Source organism: Oncorhynchus mykiss, chromosome 6 (assembly GCF_057628025.1).
Source record: "Oncorhynchus mykiss isolate SJ-2025 chromosome 6, ASM5762802v1, whole genome shotgun sequence".
NCBI classification, from domain to species: domain Eukaryota; kingdom Metazoa; phylum Chordata; class Actinopteri; order Salmoniformes; family Salmonidae; genus Oncorhynchus; species Oncorhynchus mykiss.
In genome coordinates, this window is record NC_143027.1 from 82,985,742 (window position 1) to 83,008,100 (window position 22,359).

General features: G+C 41.8%; 2 protein-coding genes across 4 annotated transcripts in view; one reads left to right on the forward strand and one right to left on the reverse strand.

The window, feature by feature from the left end:
- Positions 1-951: 951 nt before the first annotated feature.
- LOC110512367 (stabilizer of axonemal microtubules 2-like) lies at positions 952-10,471 on the reverse strand. Its single transcript, XM_090239135.1, has 8 exons — positions 10,312-10,471; positions 8,708-8,887; positions 8,090-8,292; positions 7,476-7,837; positions 6,747-6,971; positions 4,044-4,163; positions 1,727-1,848; positions 952-1,305 (listed from the first exon to the last, which is right to left on the reverse strand). Exons 1-8 carry the CDS (start codon positions 10,347-10,349, stop codon positions 1,158-1,160), a joined length of 1,398 nt encoding a protein of 465 aa, XP_090095261.1. The 5' UTR covers positions 10,350-10,471; the 3' UTR covers positions 952-1,157.
- Positions 10,472-10,515: 44 nt separating this feature from the next.
- The window catches only part of LOC110506168 (elongation factor-like GTPase 1), a 97,514-nt gene continuing 85,670 nt past the window's right edge, over positions 10,516-22,359 (forward strand). The window contains exons 1-12 of one of the 3 annotated variants that reach the window (XM_090239131.1): positions 10,516-10,572; positions 10,951-11,061; positions 11,194-11,261; positions 11,434-11,518; positions 11,649-11,782; positions 12,652-12,789; positions 13,043-13,281; positions 15,573-15,696; positions 17,307-17,386; positions 17,530-17,666; positions 17,749-17,871; positions 18,744-18,843. In XM_090239131.1, the coding sequence (XP_090095257.1) occupies positions 10,971-11,061; positions 11,194-11,261; positions 11,434-11,518; positions 11,649-11,782; positions 12,652-12,789; positions 13,043-13,281; positions 15,573-15,696; positions 17,307-17,386; positions 17,530-17,666; positions 17,749-17,871; positions 18,744-18,843 (1,319 nt within the window). In that variant the 5' untranslated portion in view covers positions 10,516-10,572; positions 10,951-10,970. Of the gene's footprint in view, positions 10,759-10,950; positions 11,062-11,193; positions 11,262-11,433; positions 11,519-11,648; positions 11,783-12,651; positions 12,790-13,042; positions 13,282-15,572; positions 15,697-17,306; positions 17,387-17,529; positions 17,667-17,748; positions 17,872-18,743; positions 18,844-22,359 lie in introns of all 3 variants that reach the window. The other 2 variants (XM_090239134.1, XM_090239132.1) reach the window with 2 other exon arrangements.

Sequence of the window (22,359 nt, forward strand, 5' to 3'; positions counted from 1 at the left end):
AATAATGGGGTCTGTTTCTTTTTAGTATTGTTTTGGTTATCCAACCAATGTGCTGCATTGTAAAATGTCTTGTAAATACTGTGTTTTAAGTGCAATATTGTACATTGAGAGTATGTAGATTTTTTGTGGGACTTTATTTTCTTACCTTATTTAGTTGTCTTAACGCCTGTTTAAAAAGACTGGATAGAAACCATACAGTATATTAATAAGCACTTGCTGTTGTTGGATCACAGGTGTTTAATACCTTTACCTTCTGGTTTTATTCTCATGCATTTACCTACAATCACCAAGGATTTGTAGAGACATGTCATGTGTTTTGCAGATACATTATCAAGTGCCACTCACTCAAACAAATGCACACTGACAATAATCAATGCTACTGATATTTAGGACAACATATCGATTACGTTACCATAACATTGGGTGTTGACATGGATACCGTTTGTAGAATCCTAACTGGACTGAAGGAACATCATGAAGATGTTTATGGAACAAAACGTTGAAATGCTCTAGAAAGACAACATACTAAGATAATAAAGACAGTTTGATCACCTGATATTTTGTTTGGTAATACTCATTATAAACACACACAGAGGGAGACCATAAGACTCATGAAATCACACTGACAGATTATGAAACTTTTTTACAACAATGTGCATTATAAAGAGGCCACTATTTTTCTAAACTCTAGTTTTAAAAAAAAAGCCTCCTTCAAATGAAATCACACTGCAAAATCATAATGAAGTTTCCGGTATGTCTTATGCACTTTCAACCATGAAAATAACCCTGAAAGTTCTGCATTGTTAGAATTTCAATAAATGTGTGACTGGTGACTTGATGCAGAATTTGGCACATGGACACAAGGATATTTCATTAAGAAATGAAGTGCTGTAATGATTCGCAAATTTGTAAAACAAAAATTAGCCAACTATTCAATGGAAAGCATCAACCAGAATACAGGGAAGTTTATTTTATAATGGCCTGTTTGTGACTTGTTCATAATTGTTGGTTCCATTTGATTATCACATCATTGATACTTACTATACAGGTAGTAGGAAAATAAAATGAAAACATAACAGACCAAACAAAAGTAGTTTTGCCTTCACACGCTCTTTTTAAGATTAAAAGCATTGGTCACCAAATATCATGGTCAAACGTTATGACACCACAGCCACCGCCATGCCGGCAGCCATCTTGTTCATGTCCTTAGATGGCAACTTCCTGTAGAACCTGTGTCCCCTGTCGTCGCTGTCCTCAAACACGAAGCCCGGCAGGGAGTCGTAGCTAGCTGGACAAATGCTGATCCTACAACACAAAATCATACCATTACCTGAATGATATACGATAAAATACCAGGAAATGCAATACCTTTATTGTTCGCTCGTGGAAAATAATCTTGCTGCAAGTTCAGCACATCATAATCATCCACAAATTCACAACACCAGCACTTATTAAGGTTGAGGTTATAAAAGTGATTCAGGTTTACATCAGTCATTCATTTCAATCAGGTAGTAAAACAGCTTCACTTTCGTTTGATGTCCCTCCTGGGATGTACCGGCTGATTCCAGGGGACTCCAGACTAAATGCTTGTAGGTTGACTTTGTGTGTCAAATCAAAATCAAATGTTACTCATCACGTACACAGTTTACAGCAGGTATAAACAGTGCAGCGAAATGCTCAGCGCGTGTGTGCATCTCTGCTGGGTAACTGTGTGTGTGTGTGTTACCTCTTGGGGGTGAACTCTGTGCTGTACATGGTGCCGCTCTCCAATGGGGCATCAGCCCTCAAGGGGGCGTGAGCTGGCTTGAAGCTCACATTGGGCTGCAGTTCATGGGGTGTAAAATGGGCCTGGATAAGAGAATACAATCAAATAGAATAGCTTTTCCAATAATGGCTTCTAAGAATGTGGCCTAGAGCCAAAGAGAGACAGGGGCTCTGCTACACTCTTAGAAAAAAAGGTGATATTTAGAACCTAAAAGGGTTATTCGGCTACCCCCATAGGATAACCCTTTGAAGAACCCTTTTTGGCTGTAACCCAAAAGTGTTCTACCGGGAACCAAAAAAAGGGTACTCCTACGGGGACTGCCGAAGAACAAACTTGAAACACTTTTTTCTAAGGGTGTATATGTGTAGATAATTGAGCAGTGTCTCAAAGAACACCCTAAACCCACCCATATCTGGCCAAAACTAGTGCACTCCAGGAGGCAGTACTGAGAACTGGCCGGTGATTTCAGATGGTAGGTACTATAATATCTCCTATTGTTGTGTCCTTCCACAGGGCACTTAGCCCCTAAAACAGCTCCATAGGTGCTACAGTGCCTTGCGAAAGTATTCGGCCCCCTTGAACTTTGCGACCTTTTGCCACATTTCAGGCTTCAAACATAAAGATATAAAACTGTATTTTTTTGTGAAGAATCAACAACAAGTGGGACACAATCATGAAGTGGAATGACATTTCTTGGATATTTCAAACTTTTTTAACATTTCAAAAACTGAAAAATTGGGCGTGCAAAATTATTCAGCCCCCTTAAGTTAATACTTTGTAGCGCCACCTTTTGCTGCGATTACAGCTGTAAGTCGCTTGGGGTATGTCTCTATCAGTTTTGCACATCGAGAGACTGACATTTTTTCCCATTCCTCCTTGCAAAACAGCTCGAGCTCAGTGAGGTTGGATGGAGAGCATTTGTGAACAGCAGTTTTCAGTTCTTTCCACAGATTCTCGATTGGATTCAGGTCTGGACTTTGACTTGGCCATTCTAACACCTGGATATGTTTATTTTTGAACCATTCCATTGTAGATTTTGCTTTATGTTTTGGATCATTGTCTTGTTGGAAGACAAATCTCCGTCCCAGTCTCAGGTCTTTTGCAGACTCCATCAGGTTCTCTTCCAGAATGGTCCTGTATTTGGCTCCATCCATCTTCCCATCAATTTTAACCATCTTCCCTGTCCCTGCTGAAGAAAAGCAGGCCCAAACCATGATGCTGCCACCACCATGTTTGACAGTGGGGATGGTGTGTTCAGCTGTGTTGCTTTTACGACAAACATAACGTTTTTCATTGTTGCCAAAAAGTTCAATTTTGGTTTCATCTGACCAGAGCACCTTCTTCCACATGTTTGGTGTGTCTCCCAGGTGGCTTGTGGCAAACTTTAAACTACACTTTTTTATGGATATCTTTAATAAATGGCTTTCTTCTTGCCACTCTCCCATAAAGGCCAGATTTGTGCAATATACGACTGATTGTTGTCCTATGGACAGAGTCTCCCACCTCAGCTGTAGATCTCTGCAGTTCATCCAGAGTGATCATGGGCCTCTTGGCTGCATCTCTGATCAGTCTTCTCCTTGTATGAGCTGAAAGTTTAGAGGGACGGCCAGGTCTTGGTAGATTTGCAGTGGTCTGATACTCCTTCCATTTCAATATTATCGCTTGCACAGTGCTCCTTGGGATGTTTAAAGCTTGGGAAATATTTTTGTATCCAAATCCGGCTTTAAACTTCTTCACAACAGTATCTCGGACCTGCCTGGTGTGTTCCTTGTTCTTCATGATGCTCTCTGCGCTTTTAACGGACCTCTGAGACTATCACAGTGCAGGTACATTTATACGGAGACTTGATTACACACAGGTGGATTGTATTTATCATCATTAGTCATTTAGGTCAACATTGGATCATTCAGAGATCCTCACTGAACTTCTGGAGAGAGTTTGTTGCACTGAAAGTAAAGGGGCTGAATCATTTTGCATGCCCAATTTTTCAGTTTTTGATTTGTTAAAAAAGTTTAAAATATCCAATAAATGTCGTTCCACTTCATGATTGTGTCCCACTTGTTGTTGATTCTTCACAAAAAAATACAGTTTTATATCTTTATGTTTGAAGCCTGAAATGTGGCAAAAGGTCGCAAAGTTCAAGGGGGTCGAATACTTTCGCAAGGCACTGTACAATGTAGCTGATCCTGTGCTCCTCCCAAAAGTATTTTTCTATAGGCAGGGTGTGATTTGAGAATTGCCCTGGCATGCCAATGGAAACAGAAGAGTCTTGAATTGCCTTGAAAGTGGTGAGGTGGTCCATCCTTCCGGTGGCTCTCTGCATCTCTTCAGGCTTCTTGATCATGGCCTGTCTCTTGACCTCCCAAGGCTGGTAGTCATCCCTCATGGTGGTGCAGACCTGGAGGTAGTGGGGTGGGAACGTTCATTTTGATGCTACAATAAACGTACCCAAAAAAATCCCAACTGACTCGGTTACAGGACAAAATGAGAACACCGTTTTGAATGTAATAAAACATATATTCAATCATATTTATGTGCTGTTGAAATAATCTCCCAAGAATTTAACAGCAAACACTTTAGTGAACAACATAACTATAATATTACATCAGAACATCCATATCAGTAAGACACGATATCAGTATGGCAATACATAGAAGTACAACAACATAACCGCTAAACGATATATCAGCCCAGCAATATATTAAGTTGCAGTGCATTCGGAAAGTATTCAGACCCCGGCACTTTAAAAAAACTATATACGTTAGCCTTATTCAGAAATGGTTTAAATACATGTTTGTCCTCATCAATCTACACACAATACCCATAATGGCAAAGGAAGGAGAAGGAGAAAAAAAATATATAAATAAATAAATATTGCATTTACGTAATTATTCACAGACTTTACTCAGTACGTTGTTGAATTTACAGTCTTCTTGTGTATGACGCTACAAGCTCGGCACACGTATTTGGGGTGGCAGGTAGCCTAGTGGTTAGAGTGTTAGGCCAGTAAGGTTGCTGGATCGAATCCCTGAGCTGACAAGGTAAAAATCTTTCATTCTGCCCCTGAACAAGGCAGTTAACCCACTGTTCCCCGGTAGGCCGTCATTGTAAATAAGAATTTGTTCTTAACTGACTTGCCTAGTTAAATAAATGAATAAAATAAACTGTGGAGTTTCTACCATTCTTCTCTGCAGATCTTCTCAAGCTCTGTCAGGTTGGATGGGGAGTGAACCGTGGCCCCAGTCGGAGGTCCTGAGCGCTCTGGAACAGGTTTTCATCAAGGATCTCTGTACTTTCCTCCGTTCATCTTTCCCTCAATCCTGTTTAGTCTCCCAGTCCCTGCCGCTGAAAAACATCCCCACAGCATGATGCTGCAACCACCATGCTTGGGATGGTGCCAGGTTTCCTCCAGACTTGATGCTTGGCATTCAGGCCAAAGCGTTAAATCTTGGTTTCATCAGCAGAGAATCTGTCCACTCTACCATAAAGGCCTGATTGGTAGAGTTCTGCAGAGATGGTTGTCCTTCTGGAAGGTTCTCCCATCTCCACAGAGGAACTATTGAGCTCTGTCAGAATGACCATCTATACAGGTAGTAGTAAAAATAAAATCTAAAACATAACACCTCCCTGACAAAGCCCCTTCTGACTCGATTGCTCCTTTTGGCAGGGCGGCCAGCTCTAGGAAGAGTCTTGGTGGTTCCAAACTTCTTCCATTTAAGAATGATGGAGACCACTGTGTTCTTGGGGACCTTCAATGCTGTAGACATTTTTTGGTACCCTTCCCCAGATCTGTGCCTCGTCACAATCCTGTCTCGCAGTTTTGCCGACAATTCCTTCAACCTCATGCCTTGGTTTTTGCTCTGACATGCACTGTCAACTGTGGGACCTTATATAGACAGCTGTGTGCCTTTCAAATCATGTCCAATCAATTGAATTTACCACAGGTGGACTCCAATCAAGTTGTAGAAACATCTCAAAGATGATCAATGGAAACCGGATGCACCTGAGCTCAATTTTGAATCTCATAGCAAAAGGTCTGTATTGTATTTTTACTTGTTTTTATAAATTAGCAAAAATGTCTAAATACCTTTTTTCACTTTGTCATTATGAGGTATCATGTGTAGATTCATGAGGATTTGTTTTTATAATGGATTAAATAGAATAAGGCTGTAATATAACAAAATGTGGAAAAAGTCAAAGGGTCTGAATACTTTCTGAATGCACTGTAAATATTTAGACCATTTGCTAGGGGACTTGAAATTGAGCTCAGGTGCATCTTCAGATGACTCTGACAGAATGATATTTCACCAATCATGCCAAGCGTCACATCTGGTGGAAACCTGGCACCATCCCTACGGTGAAGCATGGTGGTGGCAACATCATGCTGTGGGGATGTTTTTCAGTGGCAGGCCCTTGAAGACTAGTCAGGATCGAGAGCAAGATGAATGGAGCAAAGTACAGAGATCCTTGATGAAAACCTGCTCCAGAGCACTCAGGACCTCAGACTGGGATGAAGGTTCACCTTCCAACAGGACAAGACCCTAAGAACACAGCCAAGACAACGCAGGAGTGGCTTCGGGACAAGTCTCAATGTCCTTGAGTGTCCCAGCCAGAGCCTGGATTTGAACCTGATCGAACCTATGGAGAGACCTGAAGATAGCTTTGCAGCGACTCTCCCCATCGAACCTGATCGAACCTATGGAGAGACCTGAAGATAGCTTTGCAGCGACTCTCCCCATCGAACCTGATCGAACCTATGGAGAGACCTGAAGATAGCTTTGCAGCGACTCTCCCCATCGAACCTGACATTTGCCAAAATTTCTAAAAACATGTTTTTGATTTGTTGTTATGCTGTATTGTGTGGAGATTGAGGGCAAAAAAATATTTAATCCACTTTAGAATAAGGCTGTAACGTAACAAAATGTGGAAAAAGTCAAGATGTCTGAATACTTTCTGAATGCCTGTATCGTCTCATCCCCACCTGGAAGGGAGCTGATGACTTGGTGGGCCGATTGAAGGGCTTGGCAGAGATGAAGGGCTGGATGTTGTGTTGGACGTAGACTGAACCAGACGTGGTGCTCATGTCCATGTGCTCTGTGGGGCTGACATACTGCAGGCTCTTGTGCAGCTGAGGCAGGGACACAGGCCACTGCTGGAAACGCTCCTTAAACTCTGTGCTGCTCTGAAAGGGAACGTCAGACGTCACCTAGGAACAGAGTAGAGTGGAATAGAGGTTTATTGTTCACCCTCAGATGGACATTTGACTTGGGTTTCACCTCAGTAACATACATCAACTCACCAGATAATCATATTGAAAATAACAACACATTCAAACAAAACTACACGTCTATCTTGAATCTGCACTTCAATGAGATTCTTTTACATTTTAGTCATTTAGCAGACGCTCTTATCCAGAGCAACTTAACCCTAATTGCTCTTGTAAGTGCCTTGCTCAAGGGCACATCAAGAGATTTCACCTAGTCAGCTCGGTTACTGGCCCAACCTCTTAACCGCTAGGCTACCACCCAGAGATATTTCATCAGCCACTGTCTACTAATGATCAAATACCAGTTGAAGTTATCACTGGCCAGAAAAGGTAAGTGAAGAGGAGTGAGTTAGTGAGATATTAATCTGGGTTAACCTAGAACTAAAATCATGTGCTCGATTACATAGTCTGTGACTAGTGAGATGTCATTAAACACAGCGTTACCTTTCCAGGGTTAGGCTTATAGCTCTGGGGCAGCTGTCCTGGCAGGCCCTGGTAGTCTCTTCGGTTGGTGGTGAGGTCTTGTAGGGGCTGGCTACTGGGTTTATAGGGCTCTGGAGCCTTCACCCAGCGTGCCTCCAGAGGGTGGGACACATAGCACTGCTGGTTACTGGTCACCCCATCGAAGGGGGTATCGGACATTTTGGGGATACTGGAGGGCTTGAAGCTCTCCCTGGGGGCAAGGCCTCGGGAGAGGAAGTCGTCCTGGAAGGTGGTGTGGCCGTCGAACTTGGCGTCTGGCGGGTGGTAGGTCAGGTCGGGTTTCTTCAGCTCCCGCTTGCACATCTCCCACTGTCGGAAATCCTCTTGAAACATTAAAAGAGTTGAAACATTAAAAGATTTGTATGTGTTAGTTTTGGTTATAATCATAGTTTATTTATAGAGAGCATTTGTTATGATGTAATTTTGATGTATAAAATATCCCATAGAAATTGCAACGTATTAACTTTAAATGCCAATATTTCTTATATAATACTAAAATAAGGATCACTGTGCGGTACCCCTTGTAGAAATGTGTCATGTGTCTGGTATTCATCAAACAACTCAGAATAGCTCACCTTTGTATGTAGGCACTGTATCCATTTTGTGCCCTGTTGTGCGTACCCTCTCGCTGGGTCTGGAAGGGGCGAAGGGTTGGACCTCATAAAGGCTGTAGTCCTGTTTGTAGGTGGTCCCCAGATCTATGTCTCCAGGTTTGGGTTTGTACTCCGCCTGCTGTTTCCCCGGGCGTCGAGTCACCATGTAGGGAATAAAGTCAGTCCTAGGAAGAGCGAGAGAGTAACCAGTCTTTTTCATTCATTTGGGATTGAGACCTCTGTGGATAACTCCTAATTAATATAGTTAGTGATATCTACATAATAGGTTGACTTTGGAATATGGAATCGGGTCAATTTTTAGAGACCACTTAAAGGTACATTTTCCAAAATCCCCTCAAAACCGCATGAGGGGTGTGTGTGTGTGTGTGCGTGCGTGTGTATGCGCCTCAAAAGACTTGCATTAAATGAGAGTGGTTGAATAGCAGAAGATTGACACAGTCTCAAATAGCACCCTATTTCCTTACATTTGGTTGTACACTACTTTTGTCCCCTGCCCTATGTGGCATTCTTGGCCAAAAGTAGTGTACTTGAAAGGGATTGGTGTTTCATTAAGGTGTGATCCATGACTAAGGCGTTTACTTGAATGTAGTAGTTCCATCCATTCTCCCCCGGTCACCGTGGTTAACAGGCTTTGGTTTCAGGCTCTGGGGCGGGTTGTATCTTCCATAGGCGGGGTACTTCTCTGTGTACTCGGTCAGGACACATGTCACATTGGGCTTTCCATACAGAGCTGTGGGTTGGTGGGGGCAGCGATGGCGTCTAGACAGAGGGCAAAGTTCAAAACTTTATTTTACTGAACGTGCTCTATCTTAAACTTGACAGCTGTGCTGACGTGCATTAACAGTGGACTAATGAACACAATACCAATAGAGTGTAGTATTAATTTACAATGCAATTATGGTGACTGGCAGTGAGTTAGGCTAGTTACGTAGCATGCCACCCTACACTTAGAAAGAGCATTCTCTGCATGAAATAACAGACTAGTCATCTTAACTCTTCCTTTAGTTAAGTGCAGAATGGAAACCAGCAGGCTGGGTGTGAGCAATTATCTACCTGGTTATGCAATGCAATGAATGTGTACTGACTGAGCTTGGTGTGAATTCTTTAAAAGAATGCCAGACTTGTATTTCATCTTAGATTAACAGACATTTAACTCAATATGATGCATCAGCCATGCATTTATATTGCATCTATGGTGACTTAACAGGCACAGTAACATAATTCATTCCCATGGTCAGACTCAGAATCAGAAAAACATGATTGCATTCACTGACCTATTTGAAAGGCGTATGAAAACATTGTGCAACAATCACATGATAATAAACCAAACATGATAATACCCTACATTGGAGTATTGTGTTAACATCGTTAGTTGGGGGTCAAATAAAGAGTAGAAGAAAAAAAACTGAACTTGAATAAACTGACAACTGTAATCAATAGGATACCAATGTCAGAAATCATGGGCTACATTTTCAATGATTGCTGTGGATTTTGAATAGCTGATATCGTTTCAGGGCAATAAGAAATGCACTAGTTTCTGTGTAACCAAGGGCGTTGTCTTGACTCATGACAGGGAGTGTCTGTGAGCAAGTGATAATAGAGACATAGCTAGCTACACAGCATTGTGAGTTATGGTAGGTCTACAGATATAAATAAAGGCAGACACGTGTCCTTGTATTGGTGAAATGACAAATGTAGCTAGACTATGCAAAAAAGGCACATCGTAGCTATGTGCTACTAGTGCAACAATATTTTCCTGGGCAATATTTTTTTTCCATGACTAGCCATTGGACAACTTGGAAAAATGGCAAAAGTGTCTATTTATTTTGCCGCTGAATACTCATTCTTGTGACAGTCAATTTCTGACAATTTACAATGCCATATGGGTCGTTCTAAGAATTTCAGCATTTCTAGTTTTGTAGCGAAAGGAATGGCAAATGGATTGGATAGAGTTTTTACAATAGTGATTCATAATGAATGTTAGTCAATAATACATACAATTTTTTCCATTTAATGTCAACTCCATGCACTACTTGGCATACGCGTGTCAATTCACTAGTTAGTCAATCCTAAATTAACGCACGGAAATAATTTATCCACACACAAACTTGTGGAAACACTGGTAATCTCATGAATGTAATCATACTTTTTTTTACTAGACTAAATCAATACATCCTCCTTACCCACAGCTGCAGATCTCACATATGCATAGCCGTTTCATGTCTTTGAGGGGGGAGGCTAGCGTGTTTCTGCAATCCCACAAACACCGCCCGACAGCTCCGTTCTTTTATACCTCAGTGGACAGCTCGCGCTACTGTGCAGTTTTGTTTCTATGGAAGCAGCACGTTACCCCAGCAACCGCTGAGCTTCCTAGTAACGACGTAACGTACTACGTCATTTAAACAGCGGCGTCAACATTTTACGTATTGTTCCGGGCAAACAACGTGAGTGAGTTGTGTCCACGTTTGTGTTTTATGTGACTTTTGTCGCATAATATTGAGATTTCTTATATGATATGATCATTTATTTTAGGTTATGAATCATATATATAGTAATATACTACTTTGTATACAAAGCTAACATTGTTGTCCACGTTTCTTTTAGCTGAGTGCAGCATATTGTAAAATACTGTAAGTTGCAGCTACATATCAAGCACCTTTTGTATTGCTGTCATTCAGAATGGAGGTGTGTTGTCTTACTAAATTTGCTGTGTTGAGTGCACTGGCACTGATCAGTATTTATTGCAGTAGCTAGCTAGCTAGGTAATAGTGACATTACTAGATGATATCTCCTAAAGTTTGTTTCCTCGCCTGATGTATTAGCTAGTCCAAAGCAGTCAAACATGGGACACACCAGTTTGGATAAGATCAAAGCACTACAGAAGAATCCAGCCAACGTCAGGAACCTGTGCATTCTGGCACACGTGGACCATGGTAGGTTCCATTGACTTGATTATTGAGAATGTTGCACGGGATAATACTGTACAGGGTCACGATGACAGTTGTTTGCATGCATGACCATTTGTAGTGACACTCCATTCATATCCACCACTATCTATTTTGCAGGCAAAACAACTCTGGCAGATAGCTTGGTGGCCAGCAATGGCATTATATCAAGTCGCTTAGCCGGAAAGGTTAGTATGACTTGATCTCAATCATCTGTAGTGGTATTATCCTTGTCATACTTCTGTAGCCAGACTTTGTTATTTGGCCCTTTTACTAATCTAGTTGTGTGTCCCTGATCTACACATTGATCTGTGATATGGTCATGTATACATCTGTGTTCTGATGTTGTTTCTGTATTAGCTGAGGTACCTGGACAGCCGGGAGGATGAGCAGATCCGAGGGATCACGATGAAGTCCAGCGCTATCTCACTGCACTATGCTTCTGGTAAGACAACACAGTAGGAACATGTTGACTTGGATACGTTGAGACCTGTTGTGAGGCGGACTACTTGTCTCCGTCTAATTGACCCTTGCGTGTGTGTGTGTGTGTGCGTGCCTGTGTGTGTGTGTCTCAGGGGAGAAGGACTACCTGATAAACTTGATTGACTCTCCGGGCCATGTGGACTTTTCGTCTGAGGTGTCCACCGCCGTCAGACTATGTGATGGGGCCATTGTCATCGTAGATGCTGTGGAGGGAGTTTGTCCACAGGTAAGGCAATTACAGGCAATGTTTGTGTCCCAAATGGCACCCTAGGGCTCTGGTCAAAAGTAGTGCACTATTTAGTGAAAAGAGTGGGATTTTGGACACTTACGTACTTAGGTTATAGCCTTGGGGCTCCCGAGTTTGTTCTTAACTGACTTGCCTAGTTAAATAAAGGTTAAATAAATAACTACCTGTTCTCCACTGGTTCTGCATTAGTGTTTCATTAAATAGTTTCATGGAAATGGGGCACCAAGCTCACCCATTGAGTTTTTACTTTTTGCATTTTTTGCAAATGTCCTTAAATTCTACACATTTCTCGATAGAGCTGAAATGTATTTTCTGCAGTTTTAAAGCTAATTTCCAGCAATTCTACTAATTTTACCTTAGAGCTGAAAGAAATGTGGCAGTTTTAAAGCTAATTTCCTGCAAGTCTATGCATTTTGCTGTGTTTTTCAAGACTAATTCATTGTTTTGGGAATTTTCTCCCTTACTGTCTAGCTTTTATTTGCATGATTGTTAGTTCTCAAAGATTATATTATTTGAAGAAAGATCTCTACATACTTTATATCTGGCTTTAGATGGTTCAGTTTACACAAGGTGTTTTTTCATCCTGAAAATGAATAATAAAAAATGTAATATATTTAAAACATGTATACGCTGTTTGGACTTAGGCGACCCGAAAAGGCTTAGGTGGCCTGTGCAAGGATTTCAATTGCAGAAAAATCCCTGTCATTGTTTTGGAATGTGATATGAATTATATTTGTCGCTCTACTTTCTGAAACATCGTGGCACTTTCATTTTGTCTTTGTTTACGTGAGACTTCGTAATTTACTCAGAGTATCTGTGTGTGTGTGTGTCCGCCCATCCGTCCGTAGACCCAAGCAGTGCTGCGTCAGGCATGGCTGGAGAACATCAGGCCTGTGCTGGTGATCAACAAGATTGACCGGCTCATCATGGAGCTGAAGCTCACCTCTCAGGAAGCCTACACACACCTGCAGAAGATTCTAGAACAGGTGAGTCCCTGACCTCTAAAGACAAGTGTGATTAATCAAAAAACACAAGACAGAAACAGTATACCTGCCATATAAGTAGCACACAATTAATTGCCCCTGAGGGTAAGTTGAATCGAACTGAACTGAATTGAATGTACTGTTTTCGGTTAAGGAATCAGTTATAACAGAGACATGTTCTGGAACGTTTATGATTCTTAATACAGAAGTATATTAAAGAAGTGTATTAAACAGAAGTGTATTTCCCTCCTCACAGGTGAATGCAGTGACAGGCTCTCTGTTTACCTCTAAAGTGCTGGAGGACCGCGCGGTGAAAGAGGAGCGGGCGGAGGAAGATAAGGAGGAGGGGGACATCAAGCCTGCTGAATGTCCCGGGTCAGAGCAGGTGTACGACTGGAGCGCCGGGCTAGAGGATTCGGACGACTCCCAGCTCTACTTCTCTCCAGACCAGGGGAATGTGGTCTTCGCCAGTGCCATAGACGGATGGGGCTTCAGGTGGGTCCTGGGTTATATGCATTAGTGCACACCGTAGCAAAACGTTTTGCAACTGAAAACAAAAACCAGCATTTCTTATTGGACATGTTCAGGAGGTAGTCACTCCCCTTTTGGGCATGTTTGCTCCTGTTTGGTTCCTAGTGAATACGACGCTGGTCTTCTAAAGGTCTTGGGGGTCTGTAGCCTTGGGTCTGTTCAGAAGGGCATTATTTTGCAAAAAAAAAATATATATTGCATTTACATAAAAGTGTTCAGACCCTTTACTCAGTACTTTGTTGAAGTACATTTGGCAGCTGGGCCACTCAAGGACATTGAGACTTGTCCCAAAGCCACTCCTGCGTTGTCATGGCTGTGTGATTAGGGTCGTTGTCCTGTTGGAAGTTGAACCTTCGCCCCAGTCTGAGGTCCTGAGCACCCTGGAGCAGGTTTTCATCAATGATCTCTCTGTACTTGGCTCCATTCATCTTTCCCTTAATCCTGACATCCCCACAGCATGATGATGCTGCCACCACCATGTTTCACCATAGGGATGGTGCCAGGTTTCCTCCAGACATGACGCTTGGCATTCAAGCCAAATAGTTAAATCTTGGTTACATCAGATCAGAGAATCTTGTTTTCTTATGGTCTGAGAGTCTTTAGGTGCCTTTTGGCAAACTCCAAGCTGGCTGTCATGTGCATCTTACTGTGGAGTGGCTTCCGTCTGGTCACTCTACCATAAAGGCCTGATTGGTGGAGTGCTGCAGAGATGGTTGTCCATCTGGAAGGATCTCCCATCTCCATGAAATCTAGCTATGTCAGAGTGACCAGTGGGTTCTTGGTCCCTTCTTCCTCAATTACTCAGTTTGGCCGGGCGGCCAGCTCTAGGAAGAGTCTTGGTGGTTCCAAACTTCTTCCATTTAAGTATGATGGAGACCACTGTGTTCTTGGGGACCTTCCCCAGATCTGTGCCTCGACACAATCCTGTCTCGGCGCTCTACAGACAATTCCTTCGACCACATGGCTTGGTTTTTTCTCTGACAAGCACTGTCAACTATATAGACAGGTGTATGCCATTCCAAATCATGTCCAATCAATTGAATTTACCACAGCTGGACTCCAATGAAGTTGTAGAAACATCTCAAGGATGACCATTGGCTACACGATGCATCTGAGCTTAATTTTGAGTCTCATAGTTAAGGGTCTGAATACTTATATAAATAAGGTATTTTGGTTGTACATTTATTTGTTTTATGCATTTGCACAAATTTCTAAAAACCTCTTGTCACTTTGACATTATGGGGTATTATGTGTAGATTAATGAGAATTGTAATTTTTTAAATCAATTTTAGAATAAGGCTGTAACGTAACAAAATGTGGAAAAAAACTATGTGTCTGAAACTTCCCAAATGCACTGTATGTGGAACCATCAATACATGTCTTGGGAGTTGGTCAGGTATTTGGTTATTGTTGAAATGTCCACTAGGTGGCGCTTTTGCCTTAGCTTTCAGAGAAGGAAAAGAGGGTATAATTCTGCATGACTGCAATTGATGTAGAATTCTAAATAACCAGCTGAGTAGGAAGAGGACTTTAGCTCTTGTTCACATAACAGTCAAAACATCTCAAACCCAATGTAATGATATTTCAGCCTAGCCAGCCTGCACATTCTTATGTCCCTCAAATCAGGTCAGTGCTCGGCTAGCAAGGTGTTTAATGTTCTCCCCCATGCTACAGAGCAGTCACATAGTAACTACTAAAGACAGACTAGACTATGCATTGTAGTCATTAGTGTGTCTGTTTTATACAGGTGTGTACACAAGGACATAGATACCTTGTTTTGAGGGCAGCTGTGGCTCTAGGATCTATGAAAATAACCAATGAAGTCACTGTTATTCAGTGGAAGTCAGTGTTATTCAGTGGAAGTCAGTGTTATTCAGTGGAAGTCAGTGTTATTCAGTGGAAGTCAGTGTTATTCAGTGGAAGTCAGTGTTATTCAGTGGAAGTCACTGTTATTCAGTGGAAGCCAAGTGTTTTACAAGCGATGTTGACCGACACCCATTCAAGTGACGCATTGCTCATTTCTTGTCTATAAAGCTCTGTTTTGACAACTCAAACACATCACTGAGAATTACAAACAGGCATAGATTTCAAATGTTCAGTGCAGGCTATTGTCAGTAAAGGCCTCTGTACAACCACAATCTACAACAAAGAGGCTGAAGCATAATGGAGAGGAAATATCAATCAATCACTGTGGTGTTTAGCTTTTCTGTCGTTGTTATTTTCCAGCGTTAGCAGCTTTGTGTGTTTTCTTGTAGTATCCAGCAGTTTGCCCAGATCCACAGCCAGAGGATGGGCATCAGGGCTGAGGTGCTCCTGAAGACTCTCTGGGGAGACTTCTACCTCAACGCTAAAGCCAAGAAGATCATGAAGGGAGCTCACGTAAGACCAATGCTAACGTTCTACCACAGTAATGAATGCTAAGAGTTGCGTCCCAAATAGCACCTTATTCCCTTTATAATGCACTACTTTTGACCAAGGCCCACAGTGCTCAACAGTAGTGCACTATATACGGAATTTGGGACAGTAGCTGTGTCCAAAATCTGCCTTCTACTTACTAAAACTTCATACTGTGTGCTAATCATACCACATACTATTAAGAATGTAATGTTTAGTAAAAACGTATGCAGTAAGCAACAAATGTCAACATACTAGGCTCATCATACTGAGGCTTCATCTGATGCACAATTAATTTGTTCCCTGCCATTTGTTCATTTTTGTCATCTTATCTGATTATCAGCTGTTGTCAAACACACGTGGGTCTGAAAGGAGCATTCTGTTCCTCAATACTGTGCAGCAAATTCTTCCCGATGAAATGAGTATGACATCCTGGCATTAAAATCATACTAAGTTTTCAACATTTCAGAGTACTATTTAAAACACAAGTATGGGTATTTGGACAGGCCCACGGACTAAGTGTTGCAGCTGTATGGTGCTAATGGGTTCCACGTTATACTACTAAAGCCACTCTGTTGCAGACTCCCACTCAGAACCACACTAGCTTCTGACCCTTCTGGCTGCATTAGCCGTTAGCCTTCAGCGCTAGCTAGTAGACAGTACGGAGAGGGCAGCACAATATCCCTAAGTTATAGTGCTGTTTGTTACGTGTTGGCCCTTGAATTGTCCTTATGTTCATTATTAACATCCAGTAGGGACCTTTATTTTGATCATTTGTAATGTGTTGTGTTCATTTGGTCGTACAGTGGGACTCTGGGAGAGACTAGCATAATGAACATGCATTACACACAGACCGTCACATTCTCAGACTGTTCAAATATCTAATCAGTCATTAGACGGATCAATATAATGTTTCCTCCACTATAGAACAGAGTAGACTCATCCACACACAGTCCAACCTTCAGTCTGTCCCATTGATTTTCAGTCCATAGAAAGTGCATAATAGAGCTTTTAGTATAGCCAGTAGCCAGCCCTCTCAGAGAGATGAAGGCACCATATTCCCTCTATAGTCCACTACCTTTGTCCAGGGCCCATAGGGAATAGAATGCTTGCTTTGAGTGCTACGGAGGTTTGACTTCGTATGATATATTTCAGCTCTTGTTCTACATTCGGTGACACAGGGTCATATTTGGATTGGTGCACTTTTAGAAAGCGAGTCGTTTTACAGTACTGGAGCTGAGAGACTGGACGGGTTGACCTATGCGCTGGTGTGTGTGTGCGTACATGACTGTGTGCGCCTATGCACTTTGGTGTGTGTGTGCGTGCGTTCACTCAGTGCACTTGGTGAGAAACACAGCACTGTGTGTGCCTCTTCAGAGCTTTCATAATCCCACACAGCAGCCTATTTGTTGGAACAGCCAGCTATTAACGCCAGTACACCATGTCTGTAGTGCACTATATACAGGGTAGGGTGCTATTTGTGATGCATCCATAGTGAAGACAATAGTGCATAAATCCAATCAATGATTCTCCATCTGTTTCTGAAAGATCCATTTTCTCACTCTTTCTTCCTCTTCCTGTAATTCTCTCTACAGGCCAAAGGAAAGAAGCCTCTGTTTGTTCAGCTCGTCCTGGACAACATATGGAGTTTATATGACGCTGTTGTTACCAGACGGTAAGGGATCTCTGAAGATGTGATCTCTATCTCTATGCTGTTATGGTTCCTTGCAGCACCTTTGTTAAATGTTGAAGTGTGTATGAAGATGGAGTGCTTTTGAGATGTGAATGATGATGTACGTGTGCTCTCTCTCCTCTCAGAGACAAGGAGAAGATAGAGAAGATGATGATGTCACTAGATGTTAAGGTGATGACCAGAGACTCGCGTCACTCCGACCCAAAAGTCCTCCTCTCTGCCATCTGCAGCCAGTGGCTCCCCGTCTCACAGGCTGTGCTGTGTATCCTACCTGTGTGTGTGTGTGTGTGTGTGTGTGTGTGTGTGTGTGTGTGTGTGCGCGCTTCCTTAACCCTGTGCCCCAGTCATGGTGTGTGATAAGCTGCCCAGTCCGTTGGACATGACCTCTGAGAGAATAGAGAGACTGATGAGTGTTGGAGCACGCAGGTTCCACTCACTACCCCTGCAGACCCAGGAACTGAAGACCGGTGAGACACACACACACACTGCAGTTGCAGAAAAGTTGTCTTGGTCTGCTGTATGTGGGTGGTTCAGTGCGTGGGGGAAGATGATGTGTGTGAGCTATTCCACAGCCCACCTGGCATATTCTGCTTTTACGAAGGCATTTCTGTATCCTGTGAAGGTCTTAGTTTAGCAGACCTGCTAGTCATTTCCTCCCTCCACCCAGCCCCAGTTCAAGGCTTTCTTCTTTCCCAGACCGCCTGGCTATGGAGAGGAGAGTTGTCAGGGCTGGTCTCTTTCCAGCTCTCACCTCATGTTAACGAGATCAGTGTTGCTTTTAATGCACGAAATAGATGAAATGTTTTTAACAAAATATGAAAAATGGATACATTCAGGTAGTACAGATCACCGTACCTCCAGATTTGACTACCTTGTTTAATGGATAATCAATGATATTCATATATCAATACATTGCCAGAGAAGCTGTTTGGTGTCTTCACTTGGGAACAAACAGTAGCTAAATGGGCCAAAATGGGCAGGGTTCTACCTAAATTAGTCCAATAAGAAACACGTTTTTTTGTTACGGTGTTCACTACTGAACATGTCCTAGGTGCCTTTAGAGCTTGGGCTAAAACGAGAGGCAATGTTTGAACATGTTCATGACCTCTATAGTATCTGGGTGGGTAAGGAGTAATACAGTATCTCTGTTGAGAACAGAGACTTTCCTCCATTTAAAAGGCACATTTAAGCAAGAATGAAATATTATTTACTTTGAGTCAAGCTGTTAAATCCTATATTTTACACAGAGTTTATGCTGTGGTTTCTGTATACTGTGGTACTTGGTTCTCTTATTTAATTCTAACTATATGCTCAGTAACCTTGTCCTGTGTGTTCCCAGCCTTCATGCAGTGTTCCAGTGATGACACAGCCCCTGTCATTGTGTTTGTGTCCAAGATGTTTATGGTGGACGCCAAGGCCCTGCCTCAGAACAAACAGAGGTAAGTGTGTGTTTGGTGTGTTTGGTCCTGGACATCATGCAGAGGTACAGAAAGTGAGTGTGACTGTAGGAACGACACTAGATGGCACTCTTGTCTATGGGTTTCATTGTGTGTGTGTGTGTGTGTGTGTGTGTGTGTACACATTATTGGTCAAAAGCACACCTACTCATTGAAGTGTTTTTTTCTTTATTTTGACTATTTTCTACATTGTAGAATAATAGTGAAGACATCAAAACTATGAAATAACACATGGAATCATGTAGTAACCAGAAAAGTGTTAACCTCTCTAGGGTACGTAAGACGGTAGCGTCCCACCTCTTCAACAGCCAGTGAAACTGCAGGGCGCCAAATTCAAAACAATAGAAATCCCATAATTAAAATTCCTCAAACATACATGTATTTTACACCATTTTAAATATACACTTAATAACATTGCCATTTTTCCAGCCAAAGAGAGGATTCACAAAAAGCAGAAATATAGATAAAATTAATCTCTAACCTTTGATGATCTTCATCAGATGACACTCATAGGACTTCATGTTACACAATACATGTATGTTTTGTTCGGTAAAGTTCATATTTATATCCAAAAATCTGAGTTTACATTGGTGCCTTACGTTCAGAAGTTCCAAAACATCCTTTGATTTTGCAGAGAGCCACATCAATTTACAGGAATACTCATAATAAACATTGCTAAAAGATACAACTGTTATGCATGGAATTGTAGATGCACTTCTCCTTGATGCAACTGCTGTGTCAGATTTTTAAAAAAAGCTTTACGGAAAAAGCAAACCATGCAATATTCTGTGTCGGCGCTCAGAGCCCAATCAAGACACAATATTATGCAGTCAACAAAAGTCATAAATAGCATTAAATCTTCACTTACTTACCTTTTGCTGATTTTCATCAAAATGCACTCCCAGGACTCCCACTTCCACAAGAAATGATTGTTTTGTTCGGTAATATCCATCATTTATGTCCAAATAGTTACTTTTGTTAGCGCGTTTGGTAAACAAATCCAAAGTTACGAAGCACGTTCACAAAAAGCAGACGAAATGTCAAAAAGTTCCGTAACAGTCAGTAGAAACATGTCAAACGATGTATTGAATCAATCTTTAGGATGTTTTTAACATAAATCTTCAATAATGTTCCAACCGGAGAATTCCATTGTCTTCAGAAGTGCGATGAAACAGAGCTCCCTCTCATGTGAACGCGCATGGTCAGAGCATGATCAGCTCATGGCAGACCTTACTCATTCACTTCTCCTTCAGCCCCACTTCACAGTAGAAGCATCAGACAAGGTTCTAAAGACTGTTGACATATAGTGGAAGCCTTAGGAATAGCAACATTACCAATATCCCACTGTATCTTCAATAGGGGCTGAGTTGAAAATCGACCAACCTCAGATTTCCCACTTACTGGTTGGATTTTTGTCTCAGGTTTTTGCCTGCCATATGAGTTCTGTTATACTCACAGACATCATTCAAACAGTTTTAGAAACTTCAGTGTTTTCTATCAAAATCTAATGATATGCATATTCTAGCTTTTATGGCTTTGTAGCAGGCCGTTTACTCTGGGCATGCTTTTTATCCGGACGTGAAAATACTGCCCCCTACCCCAAAGAAGTTAAGAAAATCTAAATATTTGAGATTCTTCAAATAGCCACTCTCTGCCTTGATGAAAGCTTTGCACACTCTTGGCATTCTCTCAACCAGCTTCATTAGGTAGTCCCCTGGAATGCATTTTAATTAACAGGTGTGCCTTCTTAAATGTTAATTTGTGTAATTTCTTTCCTTCTTAATTCGTTTGAGCCAATCAGTTGTGTTGTGCCAAGGTAGGGGGTTATACAGAAGATATCCCTATTTGGTAAAAGACCAATTCCATATTATGGCAAAAACCGCTCAAATAAGCAAAGAGAAATGACAGTCCATTTCTTTAAGACATGAAGGTCAGTCAATGTGGAACATTTCAAGAACTTTGAAAGTGCAGTCGCAAAAACCATCAAGCGCTGTGATGAAACAGGCTCTCATGAGGACCGCCACAGGAATGGAAGAACCAGAGTTACCTCTGCTGCAGAGGATGTTCATTAGAGTTACCAGCCTCAGAATTTGCAGCCCAAATAAATGCTTCACAGAGTTCAAGTAACAGACACATCTCAACATCAACTGTTCAGAGGAGACTGTGTGAATCAGGCCTTCATGGTCGAATTGCTGCAAAGAAACCATTACTAAAGGATACCAATAATAAGAAGAGACTTGCTTGGTCCAAGAAACACGAGCAATGGACATTAGACCGCTGGAATGTGTCTTTTGGTCTGGAGTCCAAATTAGAGATTTTTGATTCCAACCTCTGTGTCTTTGTGAGACACGGTGTCGGTGAACAGATGATCTCCGCATGTGTATTTCCCGCCGTGAAGCATGGAGGAGGGGGTATCATGGTGTGGGGGTGTTTTGCTGGTGACACTGTGATTTATTTAGAACACTTAACCTGCATGGCTTCCACAGCATTCTGCAGCGATTCACCATCCCTTCTGGTTTGCGCTTAGTGGGACTATCATTTGTTTTTCAACAGGACAATGACCCAACACACCTCCAGACTGTGTAAGGGCTATTTTATCACGGAGGAGAGTGATGACCTGCTGCATCAGATGACCTGGCCTCCACAATTCCCCGACCGACAGAGTGAAGAAAAAGCAGCCAACAAGTGCTCAGCATATGTGGGAACTCCTTCAAGACTGTTGGAAAAACATTCCAGGTGAAGCTGGCTGAGAGAATGCCAAAGCTGTCATCAAGGCAAAGAGTGGCTATTTGAAGAATCTCAAATATAAAATATATTTTTGATTTTATTTATCACTTTTTTTGGTTACTACATGATTCCATATGTGTTATTTCATTAGTTTTGATGTCTTCATTATTATTATACAATGTAGGAAATAGTAAAAATAAAGAGAACCCTTGAATGACACATACAGAGTGCATTTGGAAAGTATTCAAACCTCCTTCACTTTTTCCACATTTTGTTACGTCACAGCTATTCTAGTGATATCATTAAAATACCACAAAGGGATGCTACACTACAGTAGAGCCACCCCAGCACCACATTTGCTCCTCAGAAGCAGATTTTCGCAGCTCCCCAGTGTTATTTTAATGGCCGTGGCCTGTGAAGCACGTGTTGAGGAAAATGTATTGGCAGGGTGAGTTATAAGCTTGCCTGGCTTAATAAGCCAATAGAAAAGTCCCAAAACTGCAAATCCATGTGGCACTCCAGGCAGACTGAAACAAACGCTCCAAGTATTGGGAGGGATGTTTGAAGTATTTGAACCCAGGACCGGTTGTAGATATGGATAGTTGTAGGAATGACAGATTATGTCACATTTTGGAAACAATTGTCTGACTTGTGATAACATTGTAGTACTATGGCGGCTTCTAACACATCATTTTGAAGGTTCCACTTAAGATGATAGTGTTACGTGGTCGTTTCACCTTCCTTTGCTGAATGCACTTATTGTGTGCGTTT